Genomic DNA, 22,848 nt, shown 5'->3' with positions numbered 1-22,848 from the left:
TACTTTCCATTCCAAAGGCTTTCAGAACTAGGCTGAACAGTGAACAGATAGGAAACATTACTAAGTATCTCTGATTTCATTAAAATACACCTATGGGAGATGTCATCTGTGACTCAACATCACTAAACTTCAAAAGGGTGATCTTGTTAACATGGACACACACCATTTACTTCACTGTTTTATTAATTTAACAACCCATCCGCATCAGCTTGTAACTGGGTGGAAGCTAATTCATCAACCTTTAAAAACATGGTCTACTGATTCAGAAAACACTGTGACACTTACCCTCTTCCTCTGCCTCAACGTGGATCGACCACGCTTGAACTGCTTGTGCTAGAAGGAAGTCTGACCTGTTCTAAGTAGGTACCATCTGAGCTTCACCTAACAAATCCCAGTTTCTTAAGGATTTGCCCTTTGTGGCTGCACTGTCTGATCCAAGAGCATCCTTACACAGAGCAGACTTAATAAATGCTTTTTTCCAGCAAGTTCCTGACAGCTCTCCTGCGTATGCCTTTATAAGCAGCTTGGCTAAGATGATGTGGCACTTTTATTTCCCTGACTTAGACGAATCTCACCTCAGATAATGTGAAAAGCTTTACTAATGTTAAAATGTATGTCACATCTCCCACGTCCTTCATTTACCTAATACCATCACAGGAGAAAGATGGGTAGATATGACAAAATTTGTGCTGGAAAAAATATATCTATGCATGCTCCAATCTTCTGGATGCTTACAAATAGTGCCAGGATTTTTCTGGGAACTGAAGATTAGGCTGAGTGTGCCAATTCTCTTTCATCCCACCACATATTTCATAGATGAGAAACAAGTGCTGTGCCTGCCTTTCAAAATCTCACACAGTCTCCACAAGATAATCCCAGGTTTGCACAACTTGCACTAGATTTCCTTCATTAATAAGGTCAAATCAAGGTGTAGTGAGAGCTCCTTGTCTGAGCATCACCAACAGTTAAACCAAATCCCAATTCTGTCCATTCTGCACCATCATTAGGATGGATATAGTTGAAAGCAGCATCAACAGAGCCCCAGGGAGTGAGGAATGGCAGCTATTAGTGATGTCACCTAACATTTCTGGTGACAAGTATGAAGCAATAACCCCTTGAAGTTACAACAGCACTTACATATGAGAGAAGTGGAAGGGTTAAAAGAAGCAAATCCAGGAACACACTGCTTTTTGGAGGCAGACAGACATATCAAGAGCAGTACTGAGTATTCCAAGTGTAAAGAACTCCACAAAGCCAAGGCAGACAATAGCTGGCAGGCAGCTCACAGAATGCTGCTGGGAGTATCAACCATGATCTCTTTTGAATTCTTCCTGAGAAAACCCTCAGCCAGCTTCGAGGGCAGCTCATGTACAATCATGCTTTTGTTTAGTCAAGACTGCATGAGTAGAACAAGTATCAACTCCTTTGGCTCTCACTCAGTGTGCTCCTCTGCAATTCCACAGTTAGGAAGCACAAGTGGTGTCTGTTAGCTGCAAATAAAACAAGCTAACATCCAGCCCGTCAGCTATAGCTACCGGCCCTGCTCTGACAAAACACCCCGACGTACTTCGGTGTGTCATTTCACTAATGGCACAGGCAGTAGACCGTGCCCAGGCTCTGTGCCACAGAGATGTTAACATTCACAGCGGGATCTTCTGCCAGTCGGAGTGCTATGGAAACATGGTGTCGTGCCAGTGATTTCACAAGAGCTCTTTAGGTCTGACTGGCTTGAAAAGAATACCACCCCCCTTCCACTGGGCAAATATCAAGCCTGACCTCTAGAGCAGGAGGCACCACAAGGATTACTTGGCTTTGAGTGGCTGAGCTCTTTTGTCTGTAAAACACTGGGAAAAACGAGGGGGGAATAAAGCAGCATGAGGGAAATTCCAATGCTACATCCAAGCTACTGATTCACCTGAACATGAGGAGAGCAGCACATGTCAGGCCAGTAGTACCTAGTCTGCAGGTGGGTCTCCTGACACACCACTTCATATAAAGCATTTCATTTATTTATTATCCAGCTTTAAATTATATACTCAATTTGTATGAGGGGACTTGTAATTTGCAGCTTTTCTAGGAAGACTACAGCACAACTAAACCTGAGTTTTAACTGTGTCTTTGTTACAGTGGAACAAGAGACCCTTCCAGGCATCGTCCCCTACTCCCTAAGCACTAGAAAGTGACTTCAGTTCCGCACTCTACAAACTCTGCTCTAAGAAATGCTGACATATTGCTCACAAAGGAAAAAGGCAGAATCAGCCATGAAATTAAGAAGGGAAAATCACCATAGTGTTTACAACAGGGCAAAACCCAACTTCAGAGAGGGCTCAGGCAAAGGGAAGCAAGAAAGATCAGCATTACTTATTTATCTACTGTGGTACATTCCAGTTTACATAGTTATCTGTAACTAAATAACAGGAACCAGTCTCTCTCTGATGACAGCCAGAGCACGAGTTTAGAGCTCAGAATGACAGGAGGCACTTCCATAATACATAACAATACCACTAGTGGGAATTCAGATCTTAGGCAGTGTATAAAGACTGAAGAGACTTGTGTGATGTTACCCTGCAGAACATCCAGTTATTCCTTGGATTCCTTATTCATGAAAAACTTGGTGATCCTCAAACAACAAGAGCTCTACCTGACTGGAATTCCTAGTGCTCCCAGCTGAAGGTAAGAAACATGGATTGCATCAGAACCCACAAAATCCTTTAACTCCAAAAATGGTCTTCACCTTTTGCCTCTGACTGAGATTGCTGGTTGTGAGGGGTAAGTTACAAGGAATTCTCTAGGAACAAGAAACAGGAGGACAAGGGGAGAAATAACCAGGACTGGAAGCTGATATTGTCATCTCTTTTTCCTTTTGCAGCTAAACAGTAGACCCAAAAGCCTGGAAAAATGACAGCCCCAGTACTGCTCAGGGCTGATTTACAAGAGGGAACAGCTGCATTGATGTACATGGCCCATGTGTAAGCCAAGCTGAGAACTGGAAGCTAATTTAGTACAGAATTTTAGTCAGTAAAATCCCATCATCAGTTGGCAGCAGGAGGAAAACCGGAAAACAGGCAAGAATCACATCAAATATTGACTTTGTACAAGATGAAATTCAAGCATAGGCAAGAGTGCAGAGTAATTCACATGGGAATACAGAAGAAATCAGACCTGAAATATGAAGTATAATTTGTGGAGACAAATCAAAAGGAAAACCTATTTTGTATTTAACACCACAGCACTTATGATCTCTAGAACCTCAGCAAAACAGCAATGGAGACCTTGTACATTTGTTTTGGGGAAAGAGAGCAGGATACTGGGAAATGCTGTCCCTAACCCAGAGAAGTGACAGTGGCTAACTGAGCTGGAATATTCTCCACAATTATTCACATTTTCCATAATTAACACTGCAAGATGAGAGGAGACATGGGTGGTGCAATACATACAAGGTGCCAGTAAAATGTGAAAAGTAAAAGGATTTTATTGACTGGTATGTTCTTCCTGAAAACTCATTGAAATGTACAAACTGGACATCGAGTAACTGATTTGTACATTCTGTAAGTTACACTGATTCTTGCAGCCACTTGAAAGAGAGAATATTATTTTCACTTACAGGATGTTCACATCATTGCAGACACCAAAAAGGTTGATACATTCTAGTCTAAAAGTGAAACCAAAATAGAACTGGACATAATGGTACACCGCTATATGCCAATCCTATTGACTCAACATGCGGCAGTTTCACACATCGATTTGTTAAGTACCTACTGTACACTTAGTGAAACACCCGACCAAGCAAATGTCTGAAGTCATGATTGCTTATTAAATTAAACCCCTTTTCCTAGACTTCCACCTTAGCTGTAGAGATAAATGTGTTTAACTGAACTTGATTCCCTGCAGAACACTCAGACAACTACGCCTGGCCAGTATCTCTTTGAAAACCGTGGGTTACACTTCACAAGATTCATTGCGGGTGTAGAGATCTACACAAAGATGTGGTTATTGTCAACAGGCTTCAGAGCCCTGGCAAAACAGAATGCCCTGTTCTCTGTCCATAAGCTATGACCTGGCAGAGAGTACTATCCTCAGTTCATGACTGCCTATTGGTAAACTTAGAGCTACTTACTGACTCAGGCCTGCTAGAACAGTGAAGGTGTATTTCAGAGCTGCCTGAGGGCTTCAGAGCTTCAAGTCTCAGAACTTCCACGTTTGCCTTTAGAATCTGCAGTCACGTAATGCTAGACAAAGGCCACAACAACTGTAACACTTAACTCTGTTGCTGTTAGTGAACACTGGGCATTGTCTATGTAACAGAAGATACTAAATACTGTATGCCATACTTAACCTGAGGAGCTGTCTCACAGAGGAACTCATGTATGTCTTTGTACTTGTTTTCAATTAACCAACACTTAATTCCAGTCCTGTATTTCTTGCTTTCTTGGTACAATCCTAAGGGCAAAAAGTCATTAGATTCTGAAGAAAAGAGGTCTCTTTTATAAGCTTAATACAGTACTTTTATATTTCAGACTATGATATACAATGTATACCATAAATTAATTTAAGACAAATACTTGTCACTTTATCTATGTAGGCACAAGTAAATCAGTGACTTTACTGAAGCGGAGATATCTTCAATGGTATCATGATTCTGGACTCCATTTCCTGAATAAGGGGCACTGAAAAAAAAGGGAGACAGGGTTTAACGTCACTAACAAAGATCATGAACAGCTCTGCACACTCGGTTTGAACTGCTATTGTTACCCTCAAGTTACTCTCCTAGCTAGTGCATGCCAAGTCATCAGCAGCCACTGACATTCCTGTAACTGATGCATTTCAGTTCTAGTCCCTTCCACCATAATCAAAGTTAGCTTACATTTTTCTGGTATATTTCCTTTGAAATGCACCCTGTGGTACCCAAATGTGTGGTGCTGAGCATACTTTGGTGAGGTTTGTTATGAAAGCTATCTTTGATCTCAAAGATCTCCTGGCTTTTAGTTCCAAAGTTGAAATTCCCCTTTCAAAGGAATGCCTTTAACAAGGCTCCTGTACTGCATAAATATTATAAAGAATAATTCAATATAAATTTCACTAGGGGCTCCCTGCATTTTGGACACAGACACAAGCACCAGAGATGCAAAAGTTAGCACTGTGCAATGCACTAAAGAAGAAAAACGATGGCATGCACAAAAGTCTACCTCCAGCATTCCAGTGAAGTTAATAGGTTACCTGTGTAGTAGACTAGCTCATCCCAGCCTGGTTTATGCCATGCAGCATTCCTTATATCTTCTCTGGTTTGGAGATCTTTGTAAGCTGGTGAGGGAAAACAACAAGCACAAAGCTTAGAAGTTACTCTTTTTCTTTCTACACATGAATAGCTCCCTTAAAAGTATTCTAGTGCATAAGTAGGAGGCTGCAAACACTGGGAAGGAATAAAGCCAGAAGTTCTTCTCCACAAAAACGAAGAGCTCCCAAAGTCACACAAACAGAAGGAACTGGGGAAAGGAGGGAATGCCTTAGACACAGGTAAGGCAGATAAAGCTAGAGCTTACACGAGTGCTGTCAGATTTCTAATGCTAGAATGTAATACTCTGAGTTGTTGAGATGTGAAGATAATACTGTGTATTTTCTAAACTAAATATTAGATGATGAGTTTCTTCAAGTTCAAACAATGGCAGAAGCAGATAAAGCATTTGTGGAGACTGACATACAGAGAAAGCCAAAACACCTGGATGTAGTAATGTAAATAAACGCTTGACTTTCCTTTTTGTAGGTGTGGTGTATGTGATGCTTGAAACTAAACTGTAAAAACCTGACTTCAGCATGAACGCGGATGGACAAGAGATGGCAGGATATTGCTTGTCATGCTTATGTTATTGAAAGCAAACAAGTAAGTCCCTAATAAGAAAGGGCCATGAGAAACTGTGGATGGAAAGGCAATGAAACATGAAATGTTCGCTTCTGCTTGCTTGTTTGAAGAATAAAGTTACCTACACAAAACCATCAGCACTGTCAATGCAAAACAAAAAAATCCCAACAACCTTTAAAGATACTCCTTTGCCTTTTGTAAAAACCTTGTCTTCTGGGCAAAGGCAACAGTCTGCTGGGGGCTGATTCAGTGAGATAAAAGCAGAGAACACAGATTTACCCCAGAGGTGATGAACCATATACAGCTGTCCAATTTGTGAGAAAAAGCCTCCAACTGCTTCATTATTATCCTGTCGGAAACGAATTGCACGAGCCCTAGAGAAGAGCAAAGCAGCCATTAAAACCAGGAGATCTGGGTAGGAAATAGGCGATAGCCAAAAGGAAAACAGCATTGAAAGCACTTGAGGTGTTAAACAGCATCTGCAGTATCCACAATTAAAAATAAGAAAAACCTCTGCAATACACTGCTCCTCAGCACTATGTATTTAAAGTATACCTGTTACAATGAGTTAAAATTGCAGGCCCATGGTTTTACTAGACTGTGCATTAGTCATTCTTCAAGGTTAGATTCAGTATAAAGATAACTGCTGGGCCAGCGGAAAGTGGCACGTCATTGTTATAGCAGGTTCTTCTAAAACAAAATCCTTGAGTTTCAGTCATATCACCCTCATTTACCACAGATTTTGGGGAAGTGAAATACAACTCTTTAATTCACACAGACCTTTGAATGCAGCTGTCCTATGCAACACTCCATGATTTGTTGTGTAAGTAAGATCAATACTTAAGTATTAATCTGCTGCAACTTCTGAAACAGATTGGCTACTACTACAGACATTAATTGCATCAATTACAATGACACGTCTGAAAATCCAAGTCCTCACCTTTGTCAAACTACTTGAAAATACTTCAAATGGTGTCACTATCAACCATTAGAATTGCAAGGACAGTGAATGTAAACTGAACAAAACTTACATTGGTTTTCAGTAAGACAAAATCAGAAGCATATACTCAACAGAAGGCTGTCTCAAATGCTTTTAACCTAGATATTAAAATGGAAATATGCTGCCCATCAGCTTTTCAAGAAGCAACTTGACTTTTAAAGATTAAAAGAGCAAAGATTTAGCCCATTCAAACCAAAAGTATGTCAGGTTCTTGTGGTTTGTGAAAGATCAACACTGTCTTAAGGAATTAACTGCAAACCTTCACTATGCTTTTTGATGAAAATAAATGGTTTCTGCTATGTTACAGCAAACTAAAAGGGTTATATGAAGGAAAGCTAAACTATAAAGCCCTTAGTGTTGTTTGCACACAGAATTCCCCTTTCTTTCCTTGAAGGATAAATTAAGGGTCAAAGAACTGTCCTACAAGTTGCTTAAGTACAGAAGCAGGCCATTAACTGGGTGACTGAAATGCACTGGTACCATCCTGCCACCTCCACTTCATGATTTTTTAACATAAGGCTCCCAAATAGGAGAAAACAAGTGCTAAAGTGACACTTACCAGTAATTTCCCCACTCAATCATTGTTCCAGGCTACAAAAACCAAAACAAACTGTTAAACTGTAGTTGAAAGAAAGTTAGAATACTTGGACAGTTTTCACAACATTTACATATGGAAAACACTATGTATTAACAAAATCACTTCCTTTGAGTGATAAACATAGTATAATCATCTGTAATTATTCTGTTTACTTACTGTATTACTTCCTTCTGCCTGAAGTTTCCTTCAAATAAGAACACAGGGGTTTCAGCCCTGCAGATATTAGTATCTTGTTGGAGCCTGCCTTCATTTTGGACCCCCCACTTTGAGACCAACTCAGACACCAGCTTTGATAAGAACCACATTTCTAAGATGAGGTCTGTATTCCATCTATATTGTATAAACATGCTTTGAACCTTTTGCAATAGCATAGAGCTTAAAAAGGAAACAGAAAACAATTAAACTTACTCTAAGTTGATAGGATCTCAGTTCATAAATATTAGGCCCCGCTCTGGGAACAGGTTCATTCCAGAAACTAAACTCCAACAACAACTGGTTCTTGCGGGACAGGAGCATGTTACCTCTTTCTTTGCGGAACTCTGTGAATTCCTAAAAACCAATGGGATCACTGTCAACGTGTGTGTTCTGTTTCAACAACAAAAAGCAGTCTACCATGTGGTGGCATAGGGGGTTTTAATGCTGTCTTGGGATTCTGGGACATGGAAATCCTTTAAATTGCAAAGGCATCTAAATTCCCCTGGCATATTTGAAGATTTCAACTGGTATGTTTCCATAGCACTAAGTGAACTTGTTTCAGAAAGTATTCAGGCATTAAACCTCAGTATTCCTAAATATGAGAATAGACCCTTTTCCAAAGAGGTTTCTTTCAGGAAGGGATGAGATACTGAAGCAAACGCAGGTACCCAAATGTGCAGCTTCTTGCTTTAACTATTATTTGTTCTCTTCTGAGTAAAATAACCAACTTTAACAAAATGAACACATTTTACCTTATTTTGACGGAGTTTATTCATGACCTCATTGAGAGCTGGATACCCTCCCTCATATCTCCACAGATGAACTGAAACAGACAAAAGGAAGCTTTTTCCGGGATGTCACAGACCTGTGCTAAATGTTACGGAATGTCACAGTATAAAATGCTGTTCATACTACAGAATTATACAAAACCCAGAAATCAGGTAACATGTTTCAAAGTAAATGGCATTAAAGAAAGCACTACACATGCTTTCTTTGTGAATTGGGAGCATTTTAAGAATAATGGAATCATCTGCTTTTGGAAAAAGGTTCTCTTGGCAAATTTTGCCATCTACTCCAAAGATAACAGGGCAATTTCTGAAAGGGCTTTTTGTTGCCATGCTTTGGGATAACTTTATGTGACTGGAGTTTCAAGTATCCTCATTTCAGAAGATAATTTAAGTTCAGAAATGTGCTTTATACCAATTTCATCTCAGAGCAATAGAGGGGTAGACTTGTTAATTCAGTAAGCACAAAAAGCAATACACTTTCTGTAGGACACGAAAAATGATGCAAATGATGGTTTTGCGGTAAACATTACATTAAAAAAGGCAGAAGGTATCTGAACATGCCAGAATTGTTACATTTGCTAGGATCTTCCCCATAAAAACATATTGAGAACACATATCCACATTTATGTTTTTTTTCAAAGCATTCTCTCTTTAATAAATCATAATCTCTTTAATAAATTATAACAAGATGTATTTACAAGCACTTAATATAGCAAGGCAACAATATTTCACCTCAAAGAGTCACAAAAGCTGTTTTCTCTCCTCTAAAGCAGTCCTGTGCCTGTTCTCTCCAGGAGAGCAAACTGGAGACTAATGTAAGGCACTTCACTATGATAGCAGATTCATGCAGTGCATCTGCTTCTGCTGTCTCATCCCCAGGGCAAATTTGATTTATCCACCTAATATTAACATAGCCTGGGCACAAATACTGAACAAATCAAAACCCAATACTCTGCTTCATTACACCGCTAGAACTGCTGCAATAACATTTTCAAGGCAAGCTATGGATGCAATTACAGATACAGTCAGTGTTAATATGTTACAGAAGCAACAGATGAGACTTGGCTAAAATATTCTCATTTCAACTGTCTTCATTCCCCAATTTCCCCTCAACTTTTAGCCTTGTTTCTCAGACATTGGTTGGTTTATCTACTGCTACTTCTTTGCATTTGTTCAGTGCCAATATTGCAATATGCTGTGAATGCAGGACGAATTCATGCGTACATGAGTGTAGTTTTAATAACGAAGCAATTACATCGATATTAGCATAGCTCTAACAATGGAGCTACATAACAAACTAGGTAACAAATATCAGTATATCACTCTGTGGTTTCCCATTCCTTCCATTTCCAAGAGCCTAGGGAGTTTTTCAGGTTTTCTCTTTACACTAGACTCTTTGTATTTACCTCTGTAGCAGCTCTTCAGTCATTAATAGTTCCAACATACTTTCAGTCTGCACACTTAGGCAGTATCCTTCTATGAGCATGAACAGAAATATTCTTACTTTCCACCAGTAAAGGCCTAGCTTATTGTTGAATCTACAATGCAATCATTTCTTTTTCAGATGACATGAATGATTTGTACTTTGGTATCATACAGCAATTACAGTATGAAAGTTAGAATAAAGCTTTTCATGCTGGCCAGTGCATGATAAAATCTGTCCTTGTAAGCCTTTGCCTTTACCCTAAATATTCAGGAACATGATCTGTGCCCACAACATACTAGAGGACCACATTTCACAAGCATTTCCCAGATCTGTTAATCTACCACCTGGAAAACATGAAAGTGTATTAACGATAGAACAAATTTTAGGAATTAATGCTTTACTGTCAAACTCAACAAGACAAAAAGCAAGCACTGTAAATGTTATGACTATTGATAAGTGATGCACACACACCCTTGCTGTATACATTGCTAAAGGTTTACTGTCAACAGAGATGATTTAAAGAGAAGAAACCTGCCAAGCACACGTTTCACTTGTATGGTTTTACATTCTGTTGTACTTCTATCTCCTACCAGCCTGATCTTGCTCTCCGTACCACGTGTTCCAAGTCCCCACCAGTGCACATGGGTAGTGTTTTTCTTCATGAATCTTTGGCAGCACCTCTTGACTTGAAAACAAGGAATACAGACACTATATTGCATTTCCTTCAGGGAGGCTACAGTTGATATGTATAATAAATCACCACATGTTTATATTATGGTATGAAAATTCATAAGCTCTACTTTTCAGAAGAGAAAGCTGAAATACAAAGATCTGCTACACAGGGGAAAGACAGCTACACCACTATGGAAAATTAAGGGAAATGTTACCATTTCTTAAGACTGTATGACACATACACAGCATAGTAGAATTCTTTCGATGCAATACATTATGTCTGTCACCTAAAAGGTTATCCAACATCACGAAAATAAATATCAGGATGTCTCACTTACAGAAAACACAGATTAACTACATAGGTGATATGCTTTGGGAAAAGCTTTTCTTTATCAAGGGAGGCAGAACACACAACAATAGCAAAGGACAGCCTTCTGTATCAGTTACAATGCTATTAACTGTGGAGGTGAATGAATAAAACCAAGTATTTTGACAGATCAAATGACTATTGTACTTCATAGTATACCGCCTTACTCCTTTCTACCATTTCAGAAAGTGGTTTTCATTTGAGGCAACTCACCCGTTGAAGCATTCGGTGGAACTGCCTTCAAAATACCCCCAACACAACATTTCTGTTTGACTATTGCCAGTATTCCTAATGGCTTTTTCAAACTTTAAAAGTGACCTACATTAGCTTCAGGAGAAGCTTCACTGATTGCTGACTCATTGAAGACAGCTTTCCTTGCACTGTACTTTGATGAATAAGGCAATTAGCCTGGTTGAACTTCACCTTTTCCTATTTTCCCCTGAATAATTACCCCTCTTACTCAGTTTGGCTCATAGGCAATGAGTCTCTACATGATATCAAATAAAAGGCTGGCCTTGGGCTGAGAGTATTAGATAGGAGTTTTCCTCTTGATTCTGGCACTGACTTTTTAGACAACCTTGAGCAACTCTTGTATCAATTTGTACCTCACCATTTTTCACTACACAGTGTAAATAAGATAGAATGACTCTCCAAGGCTGTTTCACCATCGGTTCATTTTTGCAAAGCATAGTGAAGTCCTAGAAAGGCAGCTTTCAACATCAATGTTAGATTATTACAATAACCCTAAAATATATTTTATTGCAAATTATAGAAAAAAAAACCACCACATAATACCTTAAAACTTTTTAAAAAAAGATGCCATCTTTTTCTTTTTAAAAAATAACTCTTCTTCATTTTTCTGGAGGGGTCCTTACTCACAGTTATTCATCCAGCACTCTCATAACTGTCTTCATTACATTATTTCTTTATTAATACATAATGACCAATCGGTATTCTGATTTGCTATAAAGAAGTAATCTGTTCATCTTTCCTTTAGGGAGAGGAGGGAGGGAAGTTTGGACAGGCTTTGGGTTTTTTATTCCTCTATTCTTTTCTCCTTCCCTGGAATACTTAAATTTGCTCTGGATTAGGATAAATCTAACCACATGTACTTCATCCGATTGCTGTCAGTAACTTCCTTCTTTGCTACTGTCTCTTTCCTTGAAAATAAAAGCCTCTGCTTTCACTCATTATTTAGGTAGCTCATGAGATAACACAGAGAAATGGCTCCATCTTGTATAACTGGACATGTTTATATTAAGCTTTTAGACAGAAAGCTGGCTGAATGCTAATTTTGTTTCTCTCTGTATTTTGTTTTTAAACAAAAAAGCTAAATATACCTTATGACTGAGTGTTATTCTAGTGGATTTCTATGTTTGTATAGGAAGGAAAAGAGTTTTGGGTTATCTAGCCAAAGGCTAGTACAGCCAACCAGTAACAGAGTAAAGGACGTAAACTAGGAGTTGTGAACTCCTTCCCCACCCTCCAGCCCACATGGTGTTCTCACTGATATAGCACACTTAAAAACATTGGTTGCAGTAGGGTATCATTATGGTAAGAATGTTTTGTTTAACTGACAAGATGATCCCTGTCAGTGAGACAGCACTGCTGTTTAGAAACATGAGGCTCACTGCATTTCCAAATCTAAACACACAGCTCTTGAACAGGCAGTTGTGCTGGCTCTGGAGCAGTGATTATAAAGGCAGAACAGGACCAAGATTTCTGCACTTTCATCCTTGAATAGTGAATTTAAAATTTTACTAAAATAAAGCCGTAGCTTTCTGGAAAAGCCATTAACTACTGCTCCCTTTGAAGATATGACCCCAATACCAAGATCCTATTCAAGGATTTGCACAGCTCTTTAGGAGCAGATCTCAGCAGCACTACTTTTATAAAAGGACATAGATGAGCTGAGAAAAAGTCAGCCCCATGGTTTTTAAAATCTCCTCAAAGTTATACTTCAGTTTCATACTAGCATGTAGTTTTACTTACCACTGACCTCTCCCTTTCCTTCCTGTATGCAGACAACCACTCTGAACACATTCCTACATGGCAGCTGGAGTGAGACATCCTAACATATCAGGATCTACCTGCACAGACCAGCAACTGTAAGACAACTAAGGGAAGGGGCAGAGCTGTTCCAACAAATGCCACCAGTGTGCTCACAACAGGCATCATCCTAAATTGCAGCTTAGAAAATGATACCTCCAAGAGGGAAGGCAGGGGGTGAAATGAGTAAAGTATCTATTGCCATTTCTCGCCAAGAAAAATATGATCTATTTAACCCCACACCCTGAAAGTAAAAGCAGAATTCTTCCACCTCCCCTCTAAATAATTATATTTGCCAATACAGTTTATGATCAAATCAACGTGTCTAAACCATGAAAACATAACACACACACTTACCAAAGCTTGTTGTAGGCGTCTAGATATTCTGGTTTTACATTGTGAACTGAAACAACAACATTACGTGAGGAATGCAGGAACAGAATGAAGAAATGGGAATGGGAAATATAAAGGCATCACTCACTCTGTAGTTTATACAGACTGCTGGTCTCTCTTTTGGCTAGAAGGTTGGAGTGAGCATCTTTCCTTGGATCGACTTTGCGAACAAATAGCGACTTTAACCAACTGTCTTCACGAGGTCTGCTAGCTGAAGATGCCAGCCCCCTACATGTTAACAAGTACATAAGACTGTCACTGAAAATGCCCACAATGAAGTTTAATGCAAACAGGATCATAACACACAGTTACATACATCTGTTACTAGAACTTGCCATGGAGCCACTTCCTATAAAGGTAAGGGCAGCTCTTTCCCTGCTGAGATTCACCCTCTTTCACACCGTTTTAGTAGAGGAAGAGCCAAACAGTTAACCATCCACCATCCACAATTATCCTCTGTGTGCACAGCAGGGTGGATGGCTGCTTTTGCTGCCTATTCATCTTCTTTTTAATCCCATGTCTTTACTCAAGAAGGCTGGGTCTGCTCTGATGTACACAGACAAAAGTGAAAAAGAGCAAGAAGACAGTGTGCATAAGGGAGAATGAGTACAGTGTAAATAGGAAAGTAACTGCCATATGTTCTTTAAACGTAGCTCCAAAAATGAAGAGTTGAATAGCACATCTTTCAAGACAAAAAATCTAATGCAAGTTTAATTTGGGAAAAATTACAAGTGGCAGGAAACAGCCTGCAAATATTCCAATTCCAAATACGTACACTTGCCAAGATTTGGAATTGGGTACACATCCCATTCTTCGCGCAACATCCACAATTTCCCGTCCTTTGAAGCAAAATTTCACTCTTTTTCTATATACACTTTATGCAGTTTCTATTCACCTCCAAAATAGCACTTTTCTTCACACCACAGTACACAAAACATTACCATTAACTGTGCTTTTTCCAAATAATGTGTTAACGGAATTACGCTTTTTTCCAGCTGACAGAAAAACCCTCATTCACCAAAACCTGTGTGCAGGAGGACAAGAAAGCTGATGTATTCAACTGCTTCTCTACAATGTATGACAGGGGACCCCAAGCTCAAATGTCTTCTCTGCTTTTCATAAGAAGCACCTCCTTCAATTTGCCTCTTTTGGATATGGGGTTTCTCCTGAAATACTAAAATATTTCTCTGACATACTAAAACCGTAGCACCACAGCTGGAAATTTAAACCTCTTCCCACCTCACTGTTTCACTGCTAATCACTAATAGCTCTAGAAGGTAGCTATCAATTCAATCTTCAGCTGTAAAACTGTCTTCCAGATAGCAAAAGCTTGTGACAATCATTCGAGGGGGGTGTAAAATATAGGGAAAGAAAATCTCAACTTCCTTTAGGAAAAATACCTTCATGAACCTGCTTCTCTGTATTACATAGGAGTAGCTCACAATAGCCCTGTTTTTCAATAATCAACCTTTTAGTCTCAATGTCTGAAAAGAACATGAAGAACTGGTTCACCCTGTGGGTGCAGGATGGAGGAAACAAGCTATTTCATAGCAAAGAAACGGTAACAATCAGAACAACTGCAGCTGAGCTGACCTTCAATGCTAAGAAATAATGGGTAGATACCTTATTGGTGCACTTATTGAAAATGGTGACTTGTTTGGCCCTAGGCAAACACACAAACATGTTACCGTGCTGAAAGCTGAGCAGCTATTCCCTAGTACAAGCATTTAAAAGGGCATTCCATGATAAGGCTGTTGCCTGCAGTAGTGTTGTCACAGGCGTCACAGGAACACAAGCTGTCCCAGATGATGGGGGGCAAACCCTACCCAATAAATCCAATCTTCCTTACAGTAAGCATTAGTGCTCACTGGACAGCAAACAAGGCTCTCAGAGACAGAACTCAATCCCAGTCCTGCAGTGTTTGGTTTTTTCCAACTCAGATCTGTAAATGATCACCATTTCCTCCCCTTGATTAAACAGAACTAGCAGACTAAGATTTAGAATGCTCTTCTATGAGGATTATTGTTTGCAGCAACCTTTGAGGATGAAAGAGACAAATAATCATGATGCTTTCTTTTGTGAACCACCTTCAGCAGCAGCAAGAATAAGCTGGATTTATGGGGATAATACGGAAACTGGGAGAGTCTCATGTCTTGGATGTCCAACTGAACCTAAATCTAGAGGTATATTTAATTTTCAATACAATGAAGTAATACTTTACATTTATATAAAATCTTTCACCTAGCAACTGTAAAGTTCCTGATGAACAAGGACTAACAAATCATGACTACCCACCTAAATATACACTTTATTTACAATAAAGAATGGTATTTATATATATACATAAATTTATTCAGTTTATTATATTTATGAAATATTCACTGCATCCAATCTGAGATGCTAGGGCTCTATTTTTAATGCATATCCCTAGAGAAGTCCTACACTACCAGCCTCCTTCCAGACACCCACAAATCAAGAAGTCCTGCACTGACTGCTGATTCATTTGTGTGGGCAGCATGTACCCAAGATTAGCAACTGGACTCCTAGTTGTAAGCATCAACCACAGATGAGTTCAAAACTAATCCATCATCCAAAAGATCTACTTTTAGTCAACATATTATGCCCCACAATATTATAATACCTGTACCAAATAAACAGATATTAGAATCGAATTGTTTTCCAAAACCCAAATACCACTATTGAAAATGTGAATATACACATAGAATGCATGTAGAGACTCTATATGGAATTACCATCACACTTCACAGTTTTACTTTCTGGGAACAATACTGATTAAAGGCACTGCTTGACTTGCTAACATGTTCTTACCCTACAAACGTTAACTATGGGCTTAGCTTTTTTGCTACAAAGATCTGGGGCTGTGAACACAAAAGGGTAATGCTGAATAACTTGCTTAGATTAAAAACAACGGTGAAAACACTTCTATCCCCCTTAGCTTCTGCTTTAGCACAAACTGGGTGGGAGGTATCTGGAGAATTACTTAGATTTTGTAATAACCCATGTCTGCCTGGAAGAGAAAACAACTTGTCTGTAATTGGCAGGTTTTGATCTGTGGTCTACACAATGTTTATTTGAAACTAAGACATGCATGTAACACCTCACCACATACACACTCTACAATTCTCCCCGTTCTTGTTATAAACAGCTGCTTGCAGTGATGCCTTTAGCCTTGCACAGGGCCTGCTGCCCATACTGAGGTTTGAGACAGCAGGGAGGGAGAATGCATGTAGATCCATCCCAGCTTTGGCGCTTCTACCTCCAGTGCCCAGGGAGCATGTGTGTCTGCATCCTACACCCAACACGTGTGCACATCTGTGCCCTGAGAGCTCTGTGTGTACCCCTGCCACCCAGGAGGTGCGCATGTGTCTGACCCTGCACACAGCAGGCACGTGGGCATGCAAATATCTGCACCCCAAACGTGATGTGTCTGCGTGTGTGCCCTGGCACCTGTGGGGTGTATGCACCTGCACACACAGCCCAGCTCCTAAGGGCAGTATGAACACACGTTCCCTCACACCCAAGGGGTACACACACACACATGCAGAAGTCCTTGTGTAGCTGTGCTCAAGGCAAGATTCTGGTGCCATGCACCCTGACACTGGGGAAAACATGACTGTTGGGCAGGGGTGCAGCCTGGCAGCATGTGGAGCAGCTGTGCATGCCAGCACCAAGGGGTTTTGTTGTTGAGTGTGGCCATGCACCCCAACACCAGAGGACATGAGATGCAGGGTGCCCACGCACCCTGTTGCTTTCTGGAGCTGGGATGCAGAGTAGCTGCACACCATGACCCTGGAGGGATGTCTGGGTGCAGAGCATCCTTACACCTGAGCACCAGGAACACATGTGGGCAGGGTGCTACGGCCCCCGACACCCGGCCATACGCGGCCGCAGGGTGCGCCCCATCCCTTGCAGGGGCGCGGCGCCGGTGCAGCCAGAACGGGGGGCACGGGTGGGGCGGGACAGGGGCGGACTCGGGAGGAGAAGGGGCTGGCCCTGGGGCCCATGACCTTGAAGGACACCCCGAGCGGACCGCACTCCCCGCCCCACGGGAGGGCCGCGGGCCCGGCCCGTCAGCTGCCCAGGCGAGCGGGGCGCCATTTCCAGTCAGGAAAGGGGGTGGGGTGGGGGGGGGAAGCCTACGCGGCGGGGCGAGGGGAGGCGCGGGCGGTGTCAGCTCCGTCTCTATCCTCCCTCGGCGGCCCGCTCCCGCCCGCCTCACCCCCTCAGGCTCACCTGAGGGCCAGGCCGCCGCTGGGCGGGAGGCACGGCACGGCGCTGGCTCCCGCCAGGCTCCGCCGCAGCAGCACTCTCGCCGCCATCTTGCTCCGGCCGCCTCCCTCCTGCGCCGGGAGAGGGGGGGGGGTGGTGGTTTGGGGGTCTGGGCGCTGCAGCGCCGCCGCCGGACGCGAGGGGCGCACCACCCGCCTGCGCGCATGCGCGGGGCGCCCCAGCGCAGGACCCCGCGTTGGGGTGAGCGGAGGGCGGTGTTGGGATGCGTCCCGATAAAACGGGTTTAGAATCATATGGAAACGCTTCCATATGATTTAGATTCATATGACGCACCAAACGCGTCTTTCACCCGGGTGCGGCTGAAGTGTTGTCCTTGCCCTGTGCTCAGCCACAGCCGTGTTTCACCTGGTTAAATTGGTGGCGCGTAAATTGGTACGAGCATCAAACCTTTAAATAGCTTTAAACACAAACTTGTAATTAGGCTAATAAAGGTCAGTTCTAAAAGTAACTAGCCAATAAACACCGAAAAGTTAATGAGCAAACCTTGCCTTCCTGCAGAGCACCCACATCAATCACATCACTGTTTCCATTATCAGCACTCAGAGGCACCTGTGATGTGCTTTAACATCAGTGAAATACAATGCTTGTGGTGACTTTAAAAGCCAGTTTAACCTACAGTTGCCATCATTCTTTTAAAAAACAAGTTAAGGCTAAGTACATTTAACCACACGTTGAGCTCCAGAGCAGCCCTCCAAGAGCCCACCTGTAAAGTGGAAACCACATGCAACCTTCTGTGATTGAGCAATCTTCAAACAAAAGAGTAATATTTCAACAGCTAATGAAGAAAAATCACAGGAGATACAGGGAAAGATTTACTTCCCCAATTATATGTAAATGTAACACATAAACCAAACAGGAAACTATTTCTATTTCTTACAAGCATTATACATCTAGCTATTAGAACAGTCACATCCCAAGTGCTGAGGGTTTTAAGTGCCTTTACTGCCTGCTCAGATACAACTTCAGTGTATTTCCCACAGCCCAGGGCTGCCCTCCAGCCTGGCTCACATTTCTCTCAATCTCTGCTAGGGATGGAGTTTCACATTTTACATTCGCTGGAGCTGAAGTCAGAGCCCAGATTTCCTTCCACTTCCACAAGCACCTTAATCAGCCAGCTACAGTTACCGAGTCATTTGCATCAACCTAAACCACTTCAACATACATACCAACAAGAATAACCTACAGCCATATGTTTAAGACACTTCTTCAAAGTCAGAGACCATGTTCACATTATTGATTTACTTAATTTGAAGTGTCTTGTCATCCTGGGACAGGATGTGAGGACTGGCATTCAAAGAGTGGGACTTTCTGGTTTGAAGCACTGAAGGAAATGCAAGTTTTTGGCCCAGATAATCTGCTGAGTTCAACTGGACTTTGGTAGCAGACTGCAGGCAGCTGAAACTGATTTCATACAGGTGAAAGAAACTGAAGGGCAAATAATAAAAGAGAACACAATTACCAGCATAATATGGCTCAGTTTCTTAAAGAAAGATTATTTTAGGTCAGAGGAAGTCTGTTCAGATAAACCTTGTTTAGCTTCTGATCTTAAACAAAGACCAATTCCACAGCCAGATGCTTCAAAAAGGCTTTCTCATAGCTTTGATATACCACTCTCCCCTCCATAGAGGGACATGGAATGCTGTCCCCACAGTGCTGCATTTTGAGGCAGATGCCCCTTTAGATCTGAGCAAAGAGTTGGCAACATAAAGCTTCTGGAACAGACTCACACTCTTGGTTTGCTTTAGGACCTGGAAGACAGGACACAAGACTCCCAGAACTGTAGCAGGATAAAGTTATCTTTAATCATTAACTGCTAAGGCCTTCTAGTTTTATGTTAAAGTATGCAACAAATCAGCACCTGTACCTCTCCCCAAATGTGTTGGTTTAATCAGCTTTTCTGGCAAGACTAAATCTAACCATCTTTATGTCTGCTTTTTCGGCTTTGTATTCCCATCAGCTTCTCTTTCCTGATGGCAGCTCAAAGAGACCAATCTCTTGCAGAACTAAATACTTGCTTTGGGCAGGTTACAAAGGTAAGCATGCTAAGCTATTCAAAGTTTTTATTCTCACCTTACTGCCATTATAAAGGCAAATGACAGTGATCCTGAGAGTCAGAGATTTTGGAATTCAGAAGATACTGCTATGTGGTATGAGCAACTGTAAGAGGAAATGAGGACACATGCAGGTAGCTTGTTTTAAAATTCTACACTTCCTTTTAAAAGGTTTAATAGCATTATCTTAAGTAATCCCAGAAACCACAAAAAACTGTCTGAAATACAGATGAAATAGTATAACCCTCCCACCAAACCTAAACATTATACAGTTATATTCTTGTCTTTCTCCATACAGAAGAGTCATTCCAGGTGAGCAGTCAGCTTTTAGACCTGTCAAGGCTTGGGGCAAAACTACATGCAACAAAATGAACTGTTAACACTAAACTCATGTTTTCTCTTATTTTAATTTAAAGATTTGAGGTGCCTATCAATCTGTATAAGATTGATATCTCTTGTTATAAGCAACTATGTTTACTATTTATTTGGGCTACAGATCTCACTGAAACATGTAACATACAACAGCAGGGCTCTCGGTTTAAATACTTCTCCCCTATTTGTCTGTTGAGCAAACTTTAAGTTCCTGAAGTTTTTCACTGAGATACGTAGTATCTGCCTCTGTCAGATTTTCTGAATCCGACAGATTTTCAAGGAATCTCGTTCCTGCACAGGGTTTCCCTGTTATTGGATCTATGACTTTTCCAACCTTGAAAACAATTTCAGCCAGTTCATGTTTCACGTGTTTGCTCCTTCGCTCAGGCAAAGCCTTCAGAAGAACAATGTCTCCAACAACACACTGCTGCAACGGATCATGGGCAAAATAGGTTTTTCGTTTGTTAAAGAACTGTAGAAGGAAAAAAAGAAACAGTGGCATTAGATTTCAAAATTAAGCAATTGGCAAATATATAGTTAATATAAAACAAACTATATTTCACTAAGGAGTAAAGCTTTATATAGTTTTTAAAATTAGATGCTCTCTTGTTCTGCTGTGTTAGCTCTTCCTCTCCTCAGGACACTTCACATCAGCACTGCTTCAGCAAGACAGTTGCCTTGGCTCTTCCAAGCTGAATGATTTCCCTGTGCAGTCCACAATTCAAGAAGTAATGTTAATTTTTATTCATCCTACTATGTTTAAAGTTCACCAGTCCTGAAATCAGTATTCTGATGTTTGTCATTTGAGTTTTCTTGTTCAGTTAGTTTTCTTTCACATAAAAATTCAGTATTTATTCTTACTGGAGTGGCAGAATTCAGAACCTTTCTTTTAAGAAAGAAATTAACAGGTTCTTCTGCTGCATAAAGTAGCAGGCTGATTATCTAATCCTGACTCTACCCTTAACCTTCTGGTCAGAAAAGGCAACTTATTCCACCCACATGTACCAAGGTTTCTGTATCTAAAAACGGAGAAAATAATAATTTTAACCTCCCTGTTTGAAATGCATTAACAAGAAGTGATAAACACAAAGCTCATGTAACACATCACAGTATAGATTCAAATACTAGCTATGCCTAGGATTATGCATACAAGGAAAACTGCTACAAAATTCACTGTAAAAGCGACTAATGTCAACTTTCCAAATCAAAGCATACTCCAATATGAAAAATTAAATCAAAGTGTGAAACAACAAAAACTTACCTTCTCAACTGAGATCAAATGAAGTGCATTAACAAAGCACTTCAAATAAATACATTTAGCAGTAATTTGTAAGGAAGTGCCCTCAGAACACACTGCTTGTCACCGTTTGCAGTCATCCCCACAACTGACAATCATTAGGCATGTTCCTTAAGGAGTTTGCCTTGTAAAGAGCTATCAAAAATCCACATCAAAATCAATGAAACATTCCTCCAGACAGAACAAATATTAACATGCAAGACAAGTTGTTAACCATCTTTTACCTTTAGGAAGTACGGATCTAGCACAAGCCTTGTCACTCTCACTTTGGCAGTTTTCTGCATTTTAGTTCCTATTACTCTCCCTACTATCCATTTTGCATGGACAGCTCCACGTGGTACAGACATTGTTTAGGTATGGTCATCCAGCGCCTGGCAACAAGCAAGCAGACGTGTTATTTTAACCAAAATCCTCCCCAAAATCAGTTTCTGATCAATATCAAAATTATGATTTCCATTTCAGACTAACAGCTTAATTAGGTCATTTTGTTGGAAAACCAGGATAGATACATGCAGCTCAAAACTTCATATATTGCACTACCTCTGCCTTTACAGTATAAGAAGGGATATCAACATGTCTCCATTACCAGGGAAAATTACTCCAGGATGACAGTAAAAATGGATGTAACATAAAGATGGATCTTATCCCACAGATTCCACAGAACTCCTTCGGAATGTGCCAATTGCCACATGACCAATACAGAAATGTGTAGCTGGGGAAGCTAGGAATTTAACTCTCACTCCAGCAGCTGTTTTTGCTGGAGACCTATGCATCAGGTCTGGGTATAACCAAAGTTAACCCAAACGGGGAACGCTCTGCAACTCTGGTCCAGCAAGCAATTTGCTCCTGTGTGTCTCACTATTATCTGAGCTGATGAAACCTAAGGAAGTTAATAAGCTTCTCAAGGCATAAATGACATATCAAAGAGTTGCCTGACCTACAGTAAGTGTAATCACTTTTGAGCTAGTTCACTCCTCTAAGTAATTACACTCCATTACCTTATTTGATTTAATTAGGGTGAGCTTTCTATATCACTTTTGCAAGAGTCATGGGCAAAATAGATTGGTAAACATTATAAGACTAGAACCAATATTAAAACTGACAGAGACTAATGACCCACCCAGCTGTGTCCTGTTAAACACAACTGACCTGTTCAATCTCCTTCTATCCAATTTCTAAGATTATATGACACTTGCTTTGATGTCACAACACATCAAAAGCAAAGTTTAGGGACACAAAAACACTCGCATAGAATGAAATGCTCCAAGCAGCAATGCTCAGGGTAACTTTTATCATCCTTGACTCAGTTGTGTGACTCACAGGGCTGGAGCAGGGACTGAGAGGCCCTCCTGTACAACAGGGCTAAGCACCCCCAGTCACAGCGGCCAGGCCGGGGAGACGCAAAGCCCTATACAACACCCTCAGAACACAAGGGAGCTGCCGGGCCGCCAAGAGACAGACAACATCTCCAC

At 40.9% G+C, this 22,848-nt stretch overlaps 2 protein-coding genes and 2 long non-coding RNA genes across 8 annotated transcripts; 2 read left to right on the top strand and 2 right to left on the bottom strand.

Annotated features, from left to right (window-relative positions):
* Positions 1-2,177: 2,177 nt before the first annotated feature.
* LOC134162816 (uncharacterized) lies at positions 2,178-13,154 on the top strand. Of its 3 annotated transcripts, none has more exons than XR_009964457.1 (4): positions 2,178-2,673; positions 2,870-5,514; positions 5,762-7,772; positions 12,928-13,154. It is a non-coding gene; the product is annotated as an uncharacterized LOC134162816 (long non-coding RNA). The 3 variants fall into 3 exon arrangements; XR_009964456.1 differs by lacking the exon at positions 12,928-13,154 and adding an exon at positions 8,366-8,862; XR_009964455.1 differs by lacking the exon at positions 12,928-13,154 and having other exon boundaries at positions 2,210-2,673; positions 5,762-7,838.
* On the bottom strand, positions 3,455-17,837 carry NIPSNAP2 (nipsnap homolog 2). 3 transcript variants are annotated; one of them, XM_062617054.1, is made up of 10 exons: positions 17,600-17,759; positions 13,434-13,573; positions 13,310-13,355; positions 10,455-10,549; positions 8,403-8,473; positions 7,864-8,004; positions 7,417-7,448; positions 6,137-6,231; positions 5,218-5,301; positions 3,455-4,667 (listed from the first exon to the last, which is right to left on the bottom strand). In XM_062617054.1, exons 1-10 carry the CDS (start codon positions 17,683-17,685, stop codon positions 4,603-4,605), a joined length of 855 nt encoding a protein of 284 aa, XP_062473038.1. In that variant the 5' UTR covers positions 17,686-17,759; the 3' UTR covers positions 3,455-4,602. The 3 variants fall into 3 exon arrangements, with proteins under 3 accessions (XP_062473038.1, XP_062473039.1, XP_062473040.1); XM_062617055.1 differs by lacking the exons at positions 10,455-10,549; positions 13,310-13,355; XM_062617056.1 differs by lacking the exons at positions 10,455-10,549; positions 13,310-13,355; positions 13,434-13,573 and having other exon boundaries at positions 17,600-17,837.
* On the top strand, positions 13,569-14,588 carry LOC134162817 (uncharacterized). The gene is made up of 2 exons (XR_009964458.1): positions 13,569-13,702; positions 14,341-14,588. It is a non-coding gene; the product is annotated as an uncharacterized LOC134162817 (long non-coding RNA).
* Positions 17,838-19,846: 2,009 nt separating the features above from the next.
* Positions 19,847-21,926, bottom strand: MRPS17 (mitochondrial ribosomal protein S17). The gene is made up of 2 exons (XM_062617058.1): positions 21,601-21,926; positions 19,847-20,551 (listed from the first exon to the last, which is right to left on the bottom strand). Exons 1-2 carry the CDS (start codon positions 21,721-21,723, stop codon positions 20,261-20,263), a joined length of 414 nt encoding a protein of 137 aa, XP_062473042.1. The 5' UTR covers positions 21,724-21,926; the 3' UTR covers positions 19,847-20,260.
* Positions 21,927-22,848: the final 922 nt, after the last annotated feature.

The sequence above is a fragment of the Pezoporus occidentalis genome, unplaced genomic scaffold (genome assembly GCF_034315485.1).
Source record: "Pezoporus occidentalis ecotype Australia unplaced genomic scaffold, CSIRO_AGI_Poc_V1 ctg192, whole genome shotgun sequence".
Taxonomy (NCBI): Eukaryota; Metazoa; Chordata; class Aves; order Psittaciformes; family Psittacidae; genus Pezoporus; species Pezoporus occidentalis.
Note: the sequence above shows the minus strand (reverse complement) of the source record. Positions and strands in the feature narration are given on the sequence as shown.